General features: G+C 36.1%; 1 protein-coding gene across 1 annotated transcript in view; it reads right to left on the reverse strand.

Annotated features, from left to right (window-relative positions):
• RTKN2 (rhotekin 2) overlaps positions 1 to 19,477 on the reverse strand; it is an 88,180-nt gene that overhangs the window by 32,841 nt on the left and 35,862 nt on the right. The window contains exons 4-7 of the mRNA XM_003409284.3: positions 16,637 to 16,690; positions 12,010 to 12,127; positions 7,865 to 8,062; positions 537 to 631 (exon numbers count right to left, since the gene is read on the reverse strand). Coding sequence (XP_003409332.2) covers positions 537 to 631; positions 7,865 to 8,062; positions 12,010 to 12,127; positions 16,637 to 16,690 — 465 coding nt within the window. The remainder of the gene's footprint in view (positions 1 to 536; positions 632 to 7,864; positions 8,063 to 12,009; positions 12,128 to 16,636; positions 16,691 to 19,477) is intronic.

Below are 19,477 nucleotides of genomic sequence, written 5' to 3' on the forward strand. Positions count from 1 at the left end.
TTCACCATAGATAAAAATAATCTGGGAGAGTGGACAGTACTCATACCAAGTTTTACAAACCTCCCTAATCATCTAACCACTTTCTTCAACTTCCTATATATTTCTCTTGGATAAACTGCAGCTATTACTATCTCCAGAGAGAAAAAGGTTACGATTAACGTAGCCCTATCTTCTTTCATATCCTCTGCTTCCTACCAATAGTATTTCATATTTAAAAGTAAAACAGTTCTTTGTCAGCCAAAGTGGTGAGGTCATCAATTTCAAGTCAAAGAGAGGGACTCAGAACACCTAAAACTTTTCTGTGGTCACTAAGTTAGCTTCACAAATATTTGGCAAAGTGCATAAAGAGAGGAAAATAAACTTTGCTCCCTTGGGAAAATGGGATAGACGTGTTTCAAAGAACCCACAGGGTCACGCATGCTTACAATATTTAAGCCAATATCTGTTTCAGGGGACCATATAAAAATTAGGAATTACTGACACCACATACATATATGCATAATATAAGTGATAGGTAAAACATAGAATGTACTTACCATTTCCATTAATAGACAGGTTATGGGTCTTGAAGCTGTTCTCAGTACTTTCCAATGTCAGAGTAGCATGAGCTAGCAAATTATATTTTGCACCACTAATAGTGAGAAACAAGACATGTTTTAAATATTTTCATGTTTTCTATTACATAAAACATTTGAATGTTAAAGATGACAGATTTTAGTCAACATATGTTATTAATAAATTTATCATGTTTATCTCTTTATGATGTTTTGTCTTAATAAAATCTGCAAATTATTTGGTTGAATTCACATACAAATGTTTCTTTGAATGAGCTCCATCAATCCACTCAGTAAAATATTTACTGAAAACCTAGTATGGGCCAGGTGATGGGCATTTAATGGTGAATAACACCCAGCATTATATTCCAGTACGGGCAGGTAAAAAAAAAAAATGTTGGTATTTGCACATTGCAATGCAACTTTTTCTATGAAGGAAATAAACAAGGGGATGAGAAAACTGAGGACCTATGTTAGGTAGGGGAATCAGGAAAGGTGTCTCAGGAGGTAACAATCATGCAGTTGTAAAAGGAGCTAGCCATGCAAAGAACGCAGAGAAACATGCCAAGCAGAGAGAACAGCATGTACAAAGGGAGGGCCGAGAGAAGACCTGTGTGGCTGGAGCACGGCGAGCAAGTGGAAATGTGTTAGGCACTGCTGGGTCATGCAGGGCCTTGTGCGCCTTGGAAGAGGGTGGATTTAAGTCTAAGTGTAACGGGAAGTCAACGACAGTTGTTAAGGAGGAGACTAATGGGAACTGATTCATATTTCTTTCCTGGGAGTAAGAATTAATCTCATTGGTTTGGGCTACCTACTTCAAAAATGCAAGGTTTTTATCTACAGTGAGGGGAAAGATAGACTTCATTAATAACACTTTTTTTTTCCCCATTCCATTCTAATCCCCTTTATGCTGCTTCTTTAAAAATAGCACTCTTGTACCAAGAAAATCTAAGAATAAATTTCATATCCTGGCACTTTGTGGTGATAAAAAGTGAGTTTTTGTTCAGTAATATGTGTCTTTTCTGTGCTAGTAATCTTTATTTTATTTTCTGATTTTTCTTGGTTTTATTTTCTGAAACAGTAAAATCTCAAAACTCAAACCATCAAAGCTGTTTCTGCTAGGTACGTTCATGTTGATTCCAAATCAGAGCGCGGTAGCTTTCTGGCCGGCTTCTCCGTTTTCACTCTTGGCCCCTGTGGTCTGTTCTTCACACAACAGCCAGAGGGATCGTTTTAAAATACAGGTCAGGTCATAGCATATTTCCCTGCTCGGAATCCTCCATTTGCTCCCCATCTCACCAGGATAAAATCAGCCGTCCTTATCATGCTCTGTAAGGCACTGCTTATACAGCGTCCACCCCCTACTTTCCTTTTGGACATCTCTTATCACTCCCTCACTCTACTCCAGCCGTGCTGGCCTTGTTGTTGGTCAGACACAGCTAGCATGTGCTTGTTTTAGTCTTTGCACTTATTTTCCTTTGTATGAAATTCCCTTCCCTCTGCTTTTCCTTCTTGTGGTTCATTTCTGTCATTCAGGTCTCAGCTCAAATGTTACCTTCCTCTTGATTGTCCCTCTGAAATAACAACCTCCCATCACCTTAATCACTTTACTCTGCTTGACTTGTTTTTGTTAGCTGTACTTGAGTTGGCACCCAACACATGGCGACCCCATGCACGATGGAATTAGACCATTGTGATTCAATGGGTTCTCACTGGCTGATTTTTTGGAACTAGATCACCAGGCCTTTCTTCCTAGTCTGTGTTAGTTATTGGAAACTTCACCAAAACCTGTTCAACAATACAGCAACACACAAGCCTCTACTGACAGACAGGTGGTGGCTCCCCATAAGTTGCACTGGTCAGGAATCGAACTCAGGTCTCCCACATGGAAAGGGAGAATCCTACCACTGGACCACCACTGCCTCACAGTATAATTGTTTACTGTGGAGAAAAGACAGTATAATTTCTATTATCTAAATATCCCCCAAACCTAGGTATTTAGAAATCTGGAAAGAAAATATCAGTCGAAAAATGATAAAAAAAAGTATTTGGGTTAAAATGGTTGAATTAGGAGTAACTTTTTTTTCTTCGAAGTTTTATTTCTCAAGTTTATATTACTTTTGTAATGAAGTAATAAATGTGGTAAAGTACCAGGATAAAATCTTCCCTAAAACTCAGAGAAACATAAGGCATTATAATACTACAACTACTTACGTAGAGTTTAAGGCACTTTGACACGCAGTATCTTTTTAATGCTCACAACACCTACTTCAGATAGGTAGGGCAGTTATTCTGGTTTACTTTTTCCTATGAGGAAGCTGAAGTTGAGAGAGCTTCACAGACTGTAACTGACTTCCCTGTAGCTAGTAATAAGTGGCATATTGGAAAGAGAATCCACTATATCATACTATCTTTACACTTCGTTTAGAAATTATTTAAAATTAAGATATTTTTCTGTTAAAATAGACACATAATGACTCAAATTTTACTATATTCCAAGAATTTTGAACATAGGGATCATGACTTATTAACCTTTAAATCTAACGCACCACAGGACGTTAACTGCTGAATAATCATGTTTGGATGATCAAATCAATAAATTATACTCAGTACCTAACTCCTTAATTATGTCTGAAAACTACATTATCTTTCACACCAAACTTTTAACACCATTCTTCCTTAAAACAAAAATAATCCATTTATTCCAGACAAGTGCTGGGATACTTGTTTTGTAACTTAGATTTAATTTAAAATGTAGTTGTATGGTGGCTTATTTAGAAAAATATTAATCTTTTCATCAAGTAAATAATCACTGTCAAATTTATCAGTTTTCATGAGATGATTGTTTAAAATTATATATACACAATGAAGGATAATGTACGAAATAGTTCTCAAGGGCCATAAAACAGTTAATTCAGCTATTACAGACACTGAGAAAATCTAGCTTAAGGAATTTCAGTAGGCTAAATTCCACAAATAAAATGGATAAATGAATCACATCAGGGAGCATACTAAAAATTACCAAAAATGTTCACTGTCTTCTTTCAGATCAAACAATACTTTGTGATGATATTTCAAGTTACTTCATTTTTAAACCACGACTAATTACAATGCCAATGCTTCCAAAATCAACAATGACCTCACTTTTAAAACATTCTTGTCAGGATAACATTTTCTTTCTAAAACATTACACTCATTCCTTTCAGCCAACCCTAATATTGAGTTCCCAAAAGTTTAATCAGCTACATTTTTTTTCTATCAAATAGGCCAATTGTTATAACATTTTTCGGGATACAAATATTATGAAAAATGTTATGAAAAAATAAATGATGACTTGAAATGGTAGCCTGAAAAAAATTCACTTCCCCCCCCTCCACAAAGAACAGCTATATTTGGTCACATGCCATATTACTGTAGAGGATCCATATTGCTCTACTTTGACCTTTTATGCTCATTTTGGCTCAAGACTAAAAGCTGTATTAGAAATCTTCTAAATGAACTAGACCACTATTACAGAAACCCATTTGATCCCCTTATTATAAATCTTTATGCTTATTCTCAAACCCCCATCACGGCACTGAAGCAGTCAGTTAAGGATGTATCAGGTAAGAAGAGCCCTGGGCTACGAGTTTAACCCTGTATATTTTGGATTCACACCAGAAAGTCAACAGTATTATGAAAACTTGGTGAAATGTTGTAAAAGGTTTTACTATTATCTTTTGACCAAATCTTAAAAAAAAATCTTAGCAGCGTAAAATAAGCAAATGGCATGCAGGTTTTATGGGAAAAGGTCATAAAGAAAATTAGTGTTTGGATTCAGGGATAAACCAAGAAGAATGACAAATTTAAACAGGAGAATGACTATGTCAAGAAAAATATACTAATCCTTATTAAAAAGAACTTAATGCTATATACAATAACAATGTTATTTCCAAAAATTCCTCTAGGCTTCAAAGAGGAATATATGTTAAATATAAGATCTAACATCATTTAGATTATTTTCATGCTCTTATGGAATTATAAACAGTGGTTTGAAATTAAAAAAAAAAAAAAACTGTCTACGTATTATAATCCTGTCAAGTTTCTAAACTGCAGTGCTTCAGTAGGAGTTAAAAAAAAAAAAAAAAAGTTCAGAAAAAGCACTGGCCTGAGTACAGTAAAAATAGTAACAAAATTTGTATGAGCTAAATGTATTAAAAGCTTACTGTAGGTTCATGGTGGCGCAGTGGTTAAAAGCTCAGGTGCTAACTGAAAGGCTGCAGTTCAGACCCACCAGTCACTCCTTGGAAACTATGTGGGGCAGTTCTACCTTGTCCTATATGGTCACGATGAGTTGGAATTGACTCTATGGCAATAGGTTTTTACAGGTAGGTTCATGAATTATCTTACTGAATCTCATAATGATCCTGTGCAGTTAGGTATTATTGTATTATTATTACCATTCCATTTTACAGAGAGAACTACAAAACCCAGAGAGAGTAAATTCATCTGCCCCAGGTCACACAAGTAATGAATGACTAGGCCAGTATAACTCTTAGCTAACTACCCAGTACCTTGGACAAGTTACATTATTTCCTTGGTTTCGATTTTCTTATATGAGAGGTAAGGATGCTTAAACACATTTTTTGTTTTGTTTTTTTTTTTAAGGCTCTTTAGAGACATTTCTAGGGTTTTATAAAAAAAATTAAGTATATACTGCTAAGCAATGGAGTCTTAAACTGCTCGAGAAGTCCACTCATTGCTTTTACATGCTTTAAAGGTTTCCATAAGATTTATTTTTTAATATGGAATTTTGAAGCTTAAAAAAGTTTTAAAACTACTGAAACTAGGTGATTATCTCTAATGCCTCTTTCAGTTCTAAAATCTTTGTTTCTATCTGGAAATATTATTGTTTATCTAAACATTAAAAATAAATAGCTCCACTATCTTATAGTTGAACTAAAATACCTTCTAGCAAATCTTAGCATAATCTTAACCTAGAAAATTTTTAGGATGGTCTTAGTTCTAAAGGAAGAAAATTAAAGAGACCCTTCCCTCCTTTTTAACAATACTTAGGAAGGACTTGAATTCTATGACTGCTTTTCAGACTGTGGGATTGGACTCATTAGATCATGAAACCTATATAATGGTTTTTAAAAGACTGGGAACAGCTAGAAAAAAAAGAAAAATCTGGTAACTATATTGCAAATTGGAAACCCCGGTGGTAGAGTGGTTAAGAGCTACGGCTGCTAACCAAAAAGTTGGCAGCTCAGATCCATCAGGCGCTCCTTGGAAACCCTATGGGGCAGTTCTACTCATAGGGTCACTATGAGTCGGAACGGACTCGATGGCAATGGGTTTGGTTTGTTTTTTTGGTTTATATTGCAAATATTACGGTTAAGTATTCCTCCATGAAATCTGTCTGCTTAGGTGGCTATGTACTCAGTCATGGTGTAAAATCTATTTCTTAGTGTGGGTCTCAAGCCAAATAGACTGAAAGTCACTAGAGTTCCAAGACGTATGTTATATTTAAAAATATCTGACAAAAAAATGTTATTGGATTACATTGTGATGACCGACATTTCTAGCATCTATACCTAAAGTATTTTGCTTTTTGTATTTATTATGAAACTATTGAGATGCTAAAGAGCCAACTCTACTACACATGCAAAAAATTCTAGGAACAGAGCCTGATCACTGGTTTCACAAAGAAATATAAACATAAACTTGTCAGGCACCAATGTTTAAAGAAGGTATCCCAGGGAAACCCTGGGCTCCCTGGAGAAATGGTAATTCTAAGCCTGGGAATAACATACAAGGGGAGATTAGGACATCTTGTGTCAGAAAGCAAATGAGCTATCAAAGATTAGTGTTGTGTCAAAAGGCTACAGGCAACAACTTGAAGATTCCCACTGATTACGGATTGGACACTTTGGGCACCGATTATAATAGACTGAAACACAAATACAGTCACGTGTCGCTTAACGTCCAGGATACGTTCTATGACAGGATGTTGTGTGATTTGGACATTGTGTGAACACCATATTATTTGTTGGGGCATCTTAGCTCCCTCTACAATTTACTCTACCATTATATGCCTGGCAGCACAATCCTTTGTATACAAGAGACACAAGATATACCTGTTGAATACAAGAAGCTGTTGTGTTTGCTACATTCAGTTATATCCACTACATCCCCCTTTCCAAATGGAAAACCACCAAATTATAACCCTAATGAAATAATGAATGATTAGCAATGGCTAATAAAACCATTAGATAAAGGTCGGTAGGGAACTTTTTAATGATGAATCAGGCTGGTAACAGCTGAAGCCACTGATCAATTTGAACATCACTAAAAATGGGACAAGGCCTCCTAATGGGATACAACAGGAAGTATACATAATAACATGAAGTACTATTACCCCAAAAGAGAACCTGAATCTAATCAGTCCTCTAGATCTAACTACCAGTTACAGGAAACATAAAACCAAATGCGTTGCCACTGAGTTGATTCCGACTCATAGCAACCCTATTGGACAGAGTAGAACTGCCCCACAGGGTTTCCAAGGAGCAGCTGGTGGATTCAAACTGCCAACCTTTTGGTTAGCAGCCATAGTGCTTAACCACTACACCACCAGTGTTTCCATAGGGGATGGAAAAAGATGTTAAAAAGCACCACAAAGATACAATCAGCTAAATTCAAATTATGGGAAATTCTATAAGACCTGGTTTCTTCAATAAATAATGGCAAAAAAAATGGGTAAGGAATCATAATAGATTCAAAGAGACAGAGGATTCACCTAAATGCAACATATAGATCTTGTTTGAATTCTGATTTGAACAAACAAATTACAAAAGGATGTTTTTCAGAATTGGGGCAATTTGAATACAACAAACTGGCTGTTAGATGATATTAAGAGCTTATTTTTGTTTTGACTGATGTGATAATGGTAATAAGGTTTTATTTAAAAAAAAAGTTTCTTAAAACCTTATAAGAATAAAGCATGAAATACAAGAAGAAATCCAATTAGTAAAATGATATGTAGTAAACACTCTGACATACACATAGTCCCTTTTCAAGGAAAGCGTTTTTTTCTGGTAGAAACTGGAATTCCAAATCACTAAAAACATCCAACTGTCATCCAACTTCCCCCCTTCAAAGGAAGGTATTCAAGATGACTCAGCTGGGTAAATGTCAGACTACCAAGTTTTGTTTCCGGATTTTTTTTTTTTTTTTACATTTAAAATGTAAACTTACTTCAAACACAATACTTTAACTGTCACAGTATACAATCCTATTATGTTACCATAAATATTTTATTAGAAACTTACAAAACAGCTGAACTGAAGAACAAGTCTGTTTTAGGACCATCTTCTTGAAGCACTGAATTTATTTTCTTTCCGGTAGCTTTACTTATAGATGTCTTAAGTTTCTTAGCCAGCTTTTTCGGTGTGTTGGTTATTGAAGACTCTTCTGTACAGCAACTATACACTTCCACCTTTATCTGAAAGTCTGGGCCAGCTTCATTACTAAAAACAAGTGCATTCATAATGTTAGAAATTTAACTCAGCAGAAAATAAAATCACATCTTTTGATGTTTTCATAATATTTAAAATTAGTGCTTGAAATAAGTTTATGTTAGTATATGCTAAAGAGACAAAAATCTCCCTGTGTTTATTTAATATCTAAATGGCCTGAGTCACTGCAACTTCCAGAGCTAACCAATACATACAGGCTTATTAATTAAAGAAACAGAATACAATGTCCTGGTCATCTTGTTACCGATGCTATTTCTCCTGTAATTCCTTTAATATCACCACTTTTAAGGTATTTATATGTTTGATTTTCTGAAATGACTATTCTTTTTATTTCTTTCTTTAATGTGCTTTAAGTGAAAGTTTACAAAAATCAAGGCAATCTCTCATACAAAAACTTATATACACCTTGCTTTTTTTTATATACTCCTAGTTGCTCTCCCCATAATGAGACAGCACGCTCCTTCTTTCCACTCTCTATTTTCATGTCCATTCAGCCAGCTTCTGACCCCCTCTGTCCTCTCATCTCCCCTCCAGACAGGAGATGCCCACATAGACTCCTATGTCTACTTGATCCAAGAAGCCCACTCCTCACCAGTATCATTTTGTATCCCATAGTCCAGTCCAATCCCTGTCTGAAGAATTGGCTTTGGGAATGGTTCCTGTCTTGGGCTAACAGAAGGTCTGGGGACCATGACCTCTGGGGTTCTTCTAGTCTCAGTCAGACCATTAAGTCTGGTCTTTTTAAGAGAATTTGAGGTCTGCATCCCACTGCTCTCCTGCTCTCTCAGGGGTTCTCTGTTGTGTTCCCTGTTGGGGCAGTCATCGGTTGTAGCTGGGTACCATCTAGTTGTTCTGGTCTCAGGCTGATGTAGTCTTTGGTTTATGTGACCCTGTCTGTCTCTTGGGCTCATAATTACCTTGTGTCTTTGGTGTTCTTCATTCTCCTTTGCTCCAGGTGGGTTGAGACCAATTGATGCACCTTAGATGGCTGCTTGCTAGCATTTAAGACCCCAGATGCCACTCTCCAAAGTGGGATGAAGAATGTTTTCTTAATAGATTTTATTATGCCAATTGACTTAGATATCCCCTGAAACCATGGTCCCCAGACCCCTGCCCCTGCTACACTGGCCTTCAAAGCGTTCAATTTATTCAGGAAACTTCTTTGCTTTTGGTCTAGTCCAGTTGTGCTGACCTCTTCTGCATTGTGTGTTGTCTTTCCCTTCACCTAAAATAGTTCTTGTCTATTAATTAGTGAATACCCCTTTCCCTCCCTCCCTCCCACTCTTGTAACCATCAAAGAATATTTTCTTCTCTGTTTAAACTATTTCTCAAATTCTTATTATAGTGGTCTCATACAATATTTGTCCTTTTGCAACTAACTGATTTCACTCAGCATAATGCCTTCCAGATTCCTCCATGTTATGAAATGTTTCATGGATTCATCACTGTTCTTTATAGATGCGTAGTATTCCATTGTGTGAATATACCATAATTTATTTATCCATTCTTCCATTGATGGGCACCTTGGTTGCTTGGTTGCTTCCATCTTTTTGCTATTGTAAACAGTGCTGCAATGAACATGGATATGCATATACCTGTTCATGTAAAGGTTCTTCTTTCTCTAGGATATATTTCAAGGAGTGGGATTGCTGGATTGTAGGTAGTTCTATTTCTAGCTTTTTAAGGAAGCGCCAAATCGATTTCCAAAGTGGTTTGTACCATTTTACATTCCCACCAGCAATGTATAAGTGTTCCAGTCTCTCCACAACCTCTCCAACATTTATTATTTTGTTTTTTGGATTAATGCCAGCCTTGTTGGAGGGAGATGGAATCTCATTGTAATTTTGATTTGCATTTCTCTAATGGCTAATGATTGTGAGTGAAATGACTATTCTTCTAGAACAAAATCTGCTGAAACCTTTAGTTCTCATTTCTACTTCACAAGAGCTCATTTAAAGTCCACTCGAAGCTGCCCTCCAACACCCACTACACTTTTGTACCAAATAACTATAAACAACATTCCACTGCTTGGTTATATAGGGAAAAAACAACACAAAGGGACATATCTTTCAAGGCATGAACTCCTTTAGGGCAGGGGCTCTCTTGGTAATCCTGTATTCTTAACCTAGCATTGTGCCTACAAGATAAAAGATACTCAGTACATACTTATTAAATCAATATGCAGAAATTCTGCCATTTTAGCAAATGCTAAGGTTGGCTTTGCCCTTTTCCAGACACAGTCAACTACCTTCACTATAAGAGATTGTGGTAGTGTTACTAACAATAAAACATACTAAAGCCACAAAAGAGATCCATCAGCAGCAGATGCTGCCTACAGGCCGAAGATTCATCAGCCTCAGAGATTTTAAAAATGCAGCACAGACTTTTTAAGATTTAAATGGCCAATCTATACTTTGGATAAATCCAAGAAATAGCTTCCAGATATTTTTATAGTTTACTATTTGGCAACTTTTAAACATACAGTATTCCTGGTAATGACTAACAAATGTCAATATTTAGAGGAAAACCAAGGATTCATAAATATTGAATTCTCATTAAAGAAACAATCATCATAACAAAAAGCACATTTTTAAACATTTAAAACACTTGTCAGCAGTTATTTTTAAAACAATTTAAAATATTTACGGAATATTTTTAAAATTATAAATCATGTGCAACCTGCATTGGTCTTTCCCTGAAAAAATTATTTTTTGATTTTTGTCTTTGTGGTAAAGATAAACAATAACAAAGTGAAATGAAGAAAAAGCTCATTAACAGGATGATTTTGGTGGAAAACAATCCACTAGCAATACTTAATAGTGGAAATAAATGTATTCAGATAATTAAAGAAAATTTTATTTTTTAGCCTCAATTATCTAAGCATTTGGGGATATTTTGGGGGTTCTAAACAAATTCCTTTGGCATAATACAGCTGGTGAGTAAGAAGGTTTACATTACTGTTAGTAAGCCAGAACAATGCATTTTATTTTTCTGTGCTATACAATTACCATGGGGCACTGGACAGAAGCCATAAAATATGGTTTGCAATAGTTTTTTTAATGCTATGTGAGTAGCAAAACTACTGCTTTAAAATCACAATTGTATATCTCCATAGCTAAAATGGCAAAAATAAAAAAATGTATATTGATTTTATCTTAATAGTTCAATAGCTATTAACACATAGTCACGAAAATAGTGACTTTGAAACCCTGAAAGATATACAAATCACAAACTGATTTCAGGCCAATAGAACCTTTGAAAGAGGCCAGGAAGAACTTATGTTAGTTAAAAATGATTTCTACGGCTATCTGAGGAGTTCTTTCTCGTTCTATATCATGACCAAAATAAAATGAGCCTGTAAAAGAGCTGGGGCAATAAAAACAGCCCTGAGGATCACCCAATTTTTCATTGTTTTGGAGTACATGAAAAAAGGGCACCATAAGAAACAAGAACACACCAAAATTTTACTAAAGTGCTTTTCTTATGGTACATATTTCATTCCTACCTTATAAATGAAGTTGTTATACTATTTTAGTATTTCTCTAACTTTTTCTAACTAAATCTCCTATATGAGATCAAAGAACCTGTTTTACGCTCCAATTCACTCAATATTAAATAACGTTATTATGAGGTTCCACTGTATTTATAGCTTAGGTAAGAATGAACTATAAATCTTTATAAAATTTACAAACATTTATCAAATCCAATGAGTCAAATATTTATGACTAGTTTAATTGTAAGATTATCATTTTATTTTACATTTTCAAATGTAGAAGCAGGCTTCTTTGAAATAAAATAATTTTCAAAAATCACTTTAAATATTTAAGATCTTAATGCTACCAATATAATCCAGAACCCAATAATTATGCCTTACTTAAAAGAAAAAAAGACAGAATTTTAGATTACTTTCATTCTCTGAAGATTAAAAACATACTTACAATATGGTTACATTTTCAAAGCATATATCTGTAATTGTTTTATCCACAACCATCAAGTCAGTGTCAAAAACTTCAGCTCCCATTTTGAACAAACAAAAAATGGCATAGCGCTGTGATCCTAGAGAAGAAAAACATTTAAAGGAAAGATCCATTACATTACATTAAATAGATTTTTTCAATAGAACATGAAAAAATCACCATAACTATTTGTTAACAGATTCTTGCTTTCACATATTGTACACTGCAACTCAACATTTTATAGTGACTGCTCTGTGTCAATCCATCTTGTTGAGGGTCTTCCTCTCTTTCGCTGACCCTCTACTTTACCAAGCATGATGTTCTTTTCCAGGGACAGGTCCCTCCTGATAACATGTCCAAACTACATGAGAAAAAGACTCGCCATCCTTGCTATCAAGGAGCATTCTGGCTGTACTTCTTCCAAGACAGATTTGTTTGTTCTTCTGGCAATCTGTGGTATATTCAATATTCTTTGCCAACACCATAATTCAAAGATGTCAGTTCTGCTTTGGTCTTCCTTATTCATTCTCCAGTTTTCCCATGCATACAAGGCAACTGAAGATACCATGGCTTGGGTCAGGTGCACCTTAGTCCTCAAAGTAACATCTTTGCTTTTTAACACTCTAAAGAGGTCTTTTGCAGCAGATTTACTCAAGCAATACATCCTTGGATTTTTGACTGCCATTTTCATGGACGTTGGTTGTGGATACAAGTAAAATGAAATCCTTAACTGCAATCATTTCTCCGTTTATCATGATGTTGCTTATTGATCCAGTTATAAGGATTTCAGTTTCATGTTGAGGTGGAATTCATACTAAAGGCTGTAGTCTTTGATCTTCATCAGTAAATGCTTCGAGTCCTCTTTGTTTTTAGTAAGCAAGTTTGTGTCATCTGCACAGTGCAGGCTGTTAATAAGTCTTTCTCCAATCCTGATGCCTAGCCCAGCTTCTTGGATTATTTGCTTAGCATACAGATGAGTAAGTATAGTGAAAGTATACAAACCTGATGCACACCTTTCCTGATTTTAAACGATGCAGTATCCTGCTGTTCTGTTCGAACAGGTGCCTCTTGGTCTATGTACAGGTTCCACACAAGCACAATTAAGTGTTCTGGAATTGCCATTCTTCACAGTGTTATCCCTAATTTGTTATGATCCACACAGTCAAATGCCTTTACATACTCAGTAAAACACAGGTAAACATTTTTTGTGGTTCTGGTGGCACAGTAGTTACATGTTTGGCTGCTAAACAAAAGGTTGGCAGCTCTAATCTACCAGCTGCTCCTTGGAAACCCTGTGGGGCAGTTCTACTCTGTCCTATAGGGTCGTTATGAGTCAGGATCAACTCAGCAGCAATGGGTTTTGGTTTAAACATCTTTCAGGTATTCTCTGCTTTCAGCCAAGATCCATCAGACATCAGCAATGATATCCCTCCTTCCACATCCTCTTTTGAATCCAGCTTGAATTTCTGGCAGTTCCCTGTCAATGTACAGTGGCAACCACTTTTGAATGATCTTCAGCAAAATTTTACTTTTGTGTGATATTAATTACATTGTTTCATAATTTCCACATTGTGTTGGATCACCTTTCTTTTAGATGAGCACGAATATGCATCTCTTTCAGCCAGCTGACCCAGTAGCTGTCTTCCAAAATTCTTGGCATGGGTGAGGCAGTGTTTTTAGCATTGCATCTGTTTGTTGAAACATCTCAATTGTTATTCCATCAATTCCTGGAGCCTTGTTTTCCACCAATACCTTCACAGCAGCTTGGACTTCCTCCTTCAGTATTATTGGTTCTTGATCATGTGCTACCTCCTGAAACGGTTGAACATCGACCAGTTCTTCTTAGTACAGTAACTGTATATTCCCTCCATCTTCTTTTGGTGCTTCCTGTGTCATTTAATATTTTGCCAATAGAATCCTTCAATATTGCAACTTGAGGCTTGAATTTTTTTCTTCAGCTCTTTCAGCTTGAGAAATGCTAAGCATGTTCTTCCCTTTTGGTTTTCTAACTCCAGGTCTCTGCACATTTCATTATAATACTTTGAGCAGCCCTCTGAAATCTTCTATTTAGCTCTTTTATTTCATTGTTTCCTCTCTTCACTTTACTACTCTTTGTTGAAGAGCAAGTTTCAGAATCTCTTCTCACACCCATTTTGGTCTTTCTTTCCTGTCTTTTTAATGACCTTATGTTTTCTTCATGTATGATGTCCTTGATGTCATCCCACGACTTGTCTGATTTCAGTCATTAGTGTTCAATGTATCAAATCTATCCTTGAGATGGTCTCTAAATTCAGGTGGGATATACTCAAGGTGGTACATTGGATCTTGAGGGCTTGTTTTAACTTTTTCCAGCTTCAACTTGAACTTGTATATGAGCAATTAATGACCTGTTTTGCAGTCAGCCTCTGGCCATTCTGACTGATGACATTGAGCTTCTCCAACATTTCTTTCCACAGTTGTAGTTGATTTGATTCCTGTGTATTCCATCCAGCAAGGTTCACGTGTATAGTGACCATTTCCATTGTTGAAAAGAGGCATTTGCAATGAATAAGTTGTTGGTCTTGCAAAATTCTATCATGCAATCTCCAGCAGTTTCTGTCACCAAGACCATATTTTGTAACTATTGATCCTTCCTCGTTTGTTACATTCGCATTCCAATCACCAGTATTTATCAGTACATCTTGACTGCATGTTTGACCAATTTCAGACTGCAGAAGTTGGTAAAAATCTTCAGTTTCTTCATCTTTGGCATTAGTGATTAGTGTGTAATTTGAACAATAGTAGTATTAACTGGTCTTCCCTGTGGGCATATGGATATTACCCTAATACTAATAGCTCTGTACTTCAGAATAGATCTACAGATGCTCTTTTTGATGATGAATACGACGTCCTTCCTCTCCAAATTGTCATTCTCAGCAAAGTAGACCATAAAAAAAAAAACCTTATCCAATTGAAAACCAGTGCCAGTCCATTTCAGCTCATGAATGCCTAGGATATCGATCTTTATGCATTCCATTTTATTTTGACGATTTCCAATTTTCTTAGATTCATACTTTGTATATTTCATGTTCTAATTTTTAATGCATATCTGCAGTTGTTTATTCTCATTTTGAGTCACACCACGTCGGCAAATGAAGATCCTGAAAGCTTTACTCCACCCACATCATTAAGGTTGACTCTACCTTGAGAAGGCAGCTCTTCCCCAGTCGTCGTTTGAGTGTCTTCTAGCCTGAGGGGCTCATCTTCCAGCGCTGTGTCAGACAATGGCTCACTGCTATGCATGAGGTTTTCACTGGCCAATCTTTTTTGGAAGTAGACCGCCAGGTCTTTCTTCCTAGTCTGTCTTAGTCTGGAAGCTCTGCTGAAACCTGTCTACCATGGGTGACCCTGCAGGTATCTGAAATACCGGTGGCACAGTTTCCAGCATCACAGCAAAACGCAAGCCACCACAGTACAACAAACTGACAGATAAATGGTGGACACCCAACTAGAACACAACAATTAAACTAGGGAGTACCAAAAAGTAAAGTTAAATATATAGACTTCTTAGCAGCCTAAGGAAACTACCAAACTCGTATATATTTTTCCTAGAAAAAATTTTAAGCTTTTATTAATAGCAAATGTATTATTATAAATATATTATTACCTTTGTAGTTTGAGCTTCTAAGTCTACTTAATAAAAGATGTTTTTTATTAGAAGAGGTTAAGAGTAGGCACACTAACAACAGCAAAACAATTTCCATGAAACTAAAAGTAAGAGAGGAAACCACAAAAAACAATAAAAAGTAGTCATGGGAACATTGAAAACATAGCTGCTGGGCCCTTAAGTATGGTGATGTTTTTAAAAAGTATTAGGTAATTAAAGGGCTAAATCCTTATTATTGAAAAAATGCTGCTCCAGAAAAACTGATTCTCTATAGTAATCAAAAAATCTTACTTTATTCCCACTTGTATTCCTTTTTAAAGTAAATTATACTTCTTAATTGAATAACAAATATACTAAATTGATTTTGTATTCTTCATATAAAACTAATTATGCTCAATATGATTCAGTTTTTAAAGTAAGAGGAACAAAGCTATCACAATAGACAAGAAAGAAAAAGGATTATCATATGTTTTCTGCTTTGCCTCTAACAGCTAGAAATAATTTCAGGTTAATTTCCATGACCTAAGCAATACATGGATGTATAAAGACTATATAAAGCCAGAGAAGGAAAAAAAAATCTTTCCTTCTTACATCCTGTTAAATAATCTGAAACAATAAAGTAAGGCACAAAAAAGATCTCCCAGATTCTGGTCAAATAAAAGAAATGCTGCCTCTACTTTTACTTCTTAAACTTCATTTTGCTCTACCCTGCCCCCACCATCCGTTACTTACCATCCTTGTACAGTTTCCTATCAACAACTAGAAGTACGCTAGATATGCATTATCTTGATTAGTATCAAGTGACTATAACATATTTATACTAAAAATCAGAAAAACCAGTTTTGCAAGGTTCTGCTTATTCTATTGAATGCACCAATTTATTTCAGTGTGGAAGCAGCCTTTTTTCCCCTAATAATCACAAATTTACCAGATACTAAACATTTCAACCATAATCATACATACGTTCTTTATTGCTGAAGTGATCAGAGTCTTTCCACATTAGTGGTATTCGAATATCTATAGAAGAGGGAAAAAGAAATTACAAGTATAATTTTTTTCAACATTTTATTTCTTAACATGACATGAACCTATGGATCCCACAATGCATTTGATAATGTATTCTGATAATTTCATAATGAATTAAAAACATAAAATCAGTTACATTTATTTAAAAAACTAATAAAAAGCAAAAGCACCAACACAGTGCAATGCATTACTTAATATGGCCCTGTTAGCCATAGTCTTTGTAACTTCCATCAAATGAAAGGTGAAACTATGCAAATGAGGTGCTTGTGGCCCACTAAGGGGATTATATAACTTGCTAATAATGTAAATAAGTTGCATGGCATCCTCATGGGGGTGGGATCATAAAAATAAAGTGTATGGAACTCTAATGAAGGGATTGGTCAGTTTTGCCATCCCACTAGGTGATGAGCTTCCTGGCCCATGGAGTGAGAAAGCTGAGCACCTCTGGGCAGAGTGGGGTGCCTCCAGGCACTTGTTGACAAAGCTAGCCTTGCTGACCCACAGAGCAAAAGAGCTGGGGGCCTTTGAGCAGAGGCTTACTGGAGGAGTGGGATGTCCCTGGGCACTTACGGGCAGAGCTAAAGAGACCTGTAACACTTGCCCAAGTAGAGCAGAAGACAGGCCAAGGGGCCGAGGCGCCAAGGGCTAGAAAGGGAGGCCTGCCTGTGGGCATAGCTAAGAAGAGGATATCCTAATCAAAGAACTGTATCCTGAGTCATTTCTGAATTGTAACCTAAAAAAAAGACAAAACCCGCTGCTATCGAGTCAATTCTAACTCAAGAGACCCTGCAGAACAGGGTAGAACTGCCCCATTGGGTTTCCAAGGAGCGGCTCGTGGATTTGAACTGCTGACTTTTCGGTTAGCAGCAGAGCTCTTAACTACTGCCCCACCAAGGCTCCAAATTATAACCTGCTAGTTCGCTAATGAACCCCATAACTGTGAGTATTTTCTGTGAGTTCTTAATGGCCATTGCAACAAATTACTGAACCCTGAAGAGAAGCAGAGTGAGCCGTGGGAGGGATGGCTGGTATGAGAATTGCTAAAAAGGCTGGAGAGAGGAGGCGTGTCTGACCTCCACGTCACAGGAATCAGCCTTGGGCTGCTGATGCTGACAGTGATTCCCTCTCCCCATCATGAAGTTGGAGGAGATCATACATCTCCACCACACCATTTCTTACAACCAATTATTGCTCAAATAATTGATTTACTAAGTGATCTGTAATAAGCCTATACCATAACATTTTCATTTTGTTATCTACATTTTAAAAATAGGTGAATTATGGGCAATCTAGTTTGTTGAATTTCTATTTTTTGGTAAGCAGTAACAGCAACTGTAGTTAAATACATTTTAAAGGCATAGAATAGTAGATGGAGAAGTGACTTTAGTGCTTTTGTCCAATATGCAAACTTCCAAGAAAATAAGGAGCTTGTCTAAGATCACTGGTTTTTGGTAGAGACCCAGCTTTTGACAGAGTCAAGGTTTTTCAAGTAACATTTGTCTACAAAAGAATTTGAAAATCTTTATATATTCATGTGCACACTGTAGTATTTTCCTTAAGACATAAAACTAGAAAGACTATACCACTTTTTTTCAAGCCAAGAAACAACATATGCTCTAAAAGTCATTGAAACGTAATTTCTCTTATTCACAGTCTTTAAACACTAAAGAAATTGTGCTAATGGTCCTTATTCCAGAAGTTAATCTAGACCATTGACATACTCTAAATTTTTACTTCCTAGTTTCCTCCATTATTTCCTCTACTTTTTTTTTTTTGTCTTTTTTTATTGTGGTAAAACACGTATAGCAAAAAACTGCCATTTTAACTACTTCTAAATGTACAACTGAGTGACGTTAATTATGTTAACCACGTTGTGCAACCATCACCGCTATTTCCAAAAGTTTTTCATTGCCCCAAACAGAAACTTAGTACCCCTTAGGCAATAACTCCCTCTAGCCACTGGTAACTACTAATAAACTTTAGTCTCTATACATTTGCTTGTTCTAGGTATTTCATATAAGTGGGATTACACAGTATTTGTCCTTTTGTGTCTTAGTTCACTCAGCATGTTTTAATTTTCAAGGTTCATCTATGTTGCAGCATGTATCAGAACTTCACTTTTAATATCCCATTATATGTATACGTCGCACTTTGTTTATCCTCACATCTGTTGATGGAAACTTGGGTTGTTTACACCTTTTGGCTATTGTAAATAGTGCCTCACCTTTACTTTTAATACCAGTTGATAGTAGTAACGATTTTCCTACGACATTCCTTTGGTATGTGTTATGAATTGAACTCTTTTCCCAAAAAATATGTTGTAAATCCTAACCTCTATGCCTGTGGTTATAAGCCCATTTGGGAATGGGTTATCTTTGTTATGTTAATGAGGCAGGACTAGTGTAGGGTATATCTCCAGTCAATCTCTTTAGCGATATAACTGAAATTAAACAAGCAAGCTAGAGAGCAGAGATGGGGGAAGACAGATCCCAAGCCACATGAAGATCACCCAGGAGCAGAAGCTCAAAGAGACAAGGACCTCCCTCCAGGGCCAACTGAGAAAGAAAATCTTCTTCCCTTAAGACCCGGTACCCTGAATCTGGACTTCGGGCCTCCTAAACTGGAGAAAATAAATTTCTGTTTGTTAAAGCCGTCCACTTGTGATATTTTGTTATAGCAGTACTAGATAACTAAGACATTTAAGTATTTTCAAAGTTAGGGATCAAGGTTCTACCAAACAGATTAGGATGTATGAATGACAGTAAAACGCAGCATAGT

Source organism: Loxodonta africana, chromosome 16 (genome assembly GCF_030014295.1).
Source record: "Loxodonta africana isolate mLoxAfr1 chromosome 16, mLoxAfr1.hap2, whole genome shotgun sequence".
NCBI lineage: Eukaryota > Metazoa > Chordata > Mammalia > Proboscidea > Elephantidae > Loxodonta > Loxodonta africana.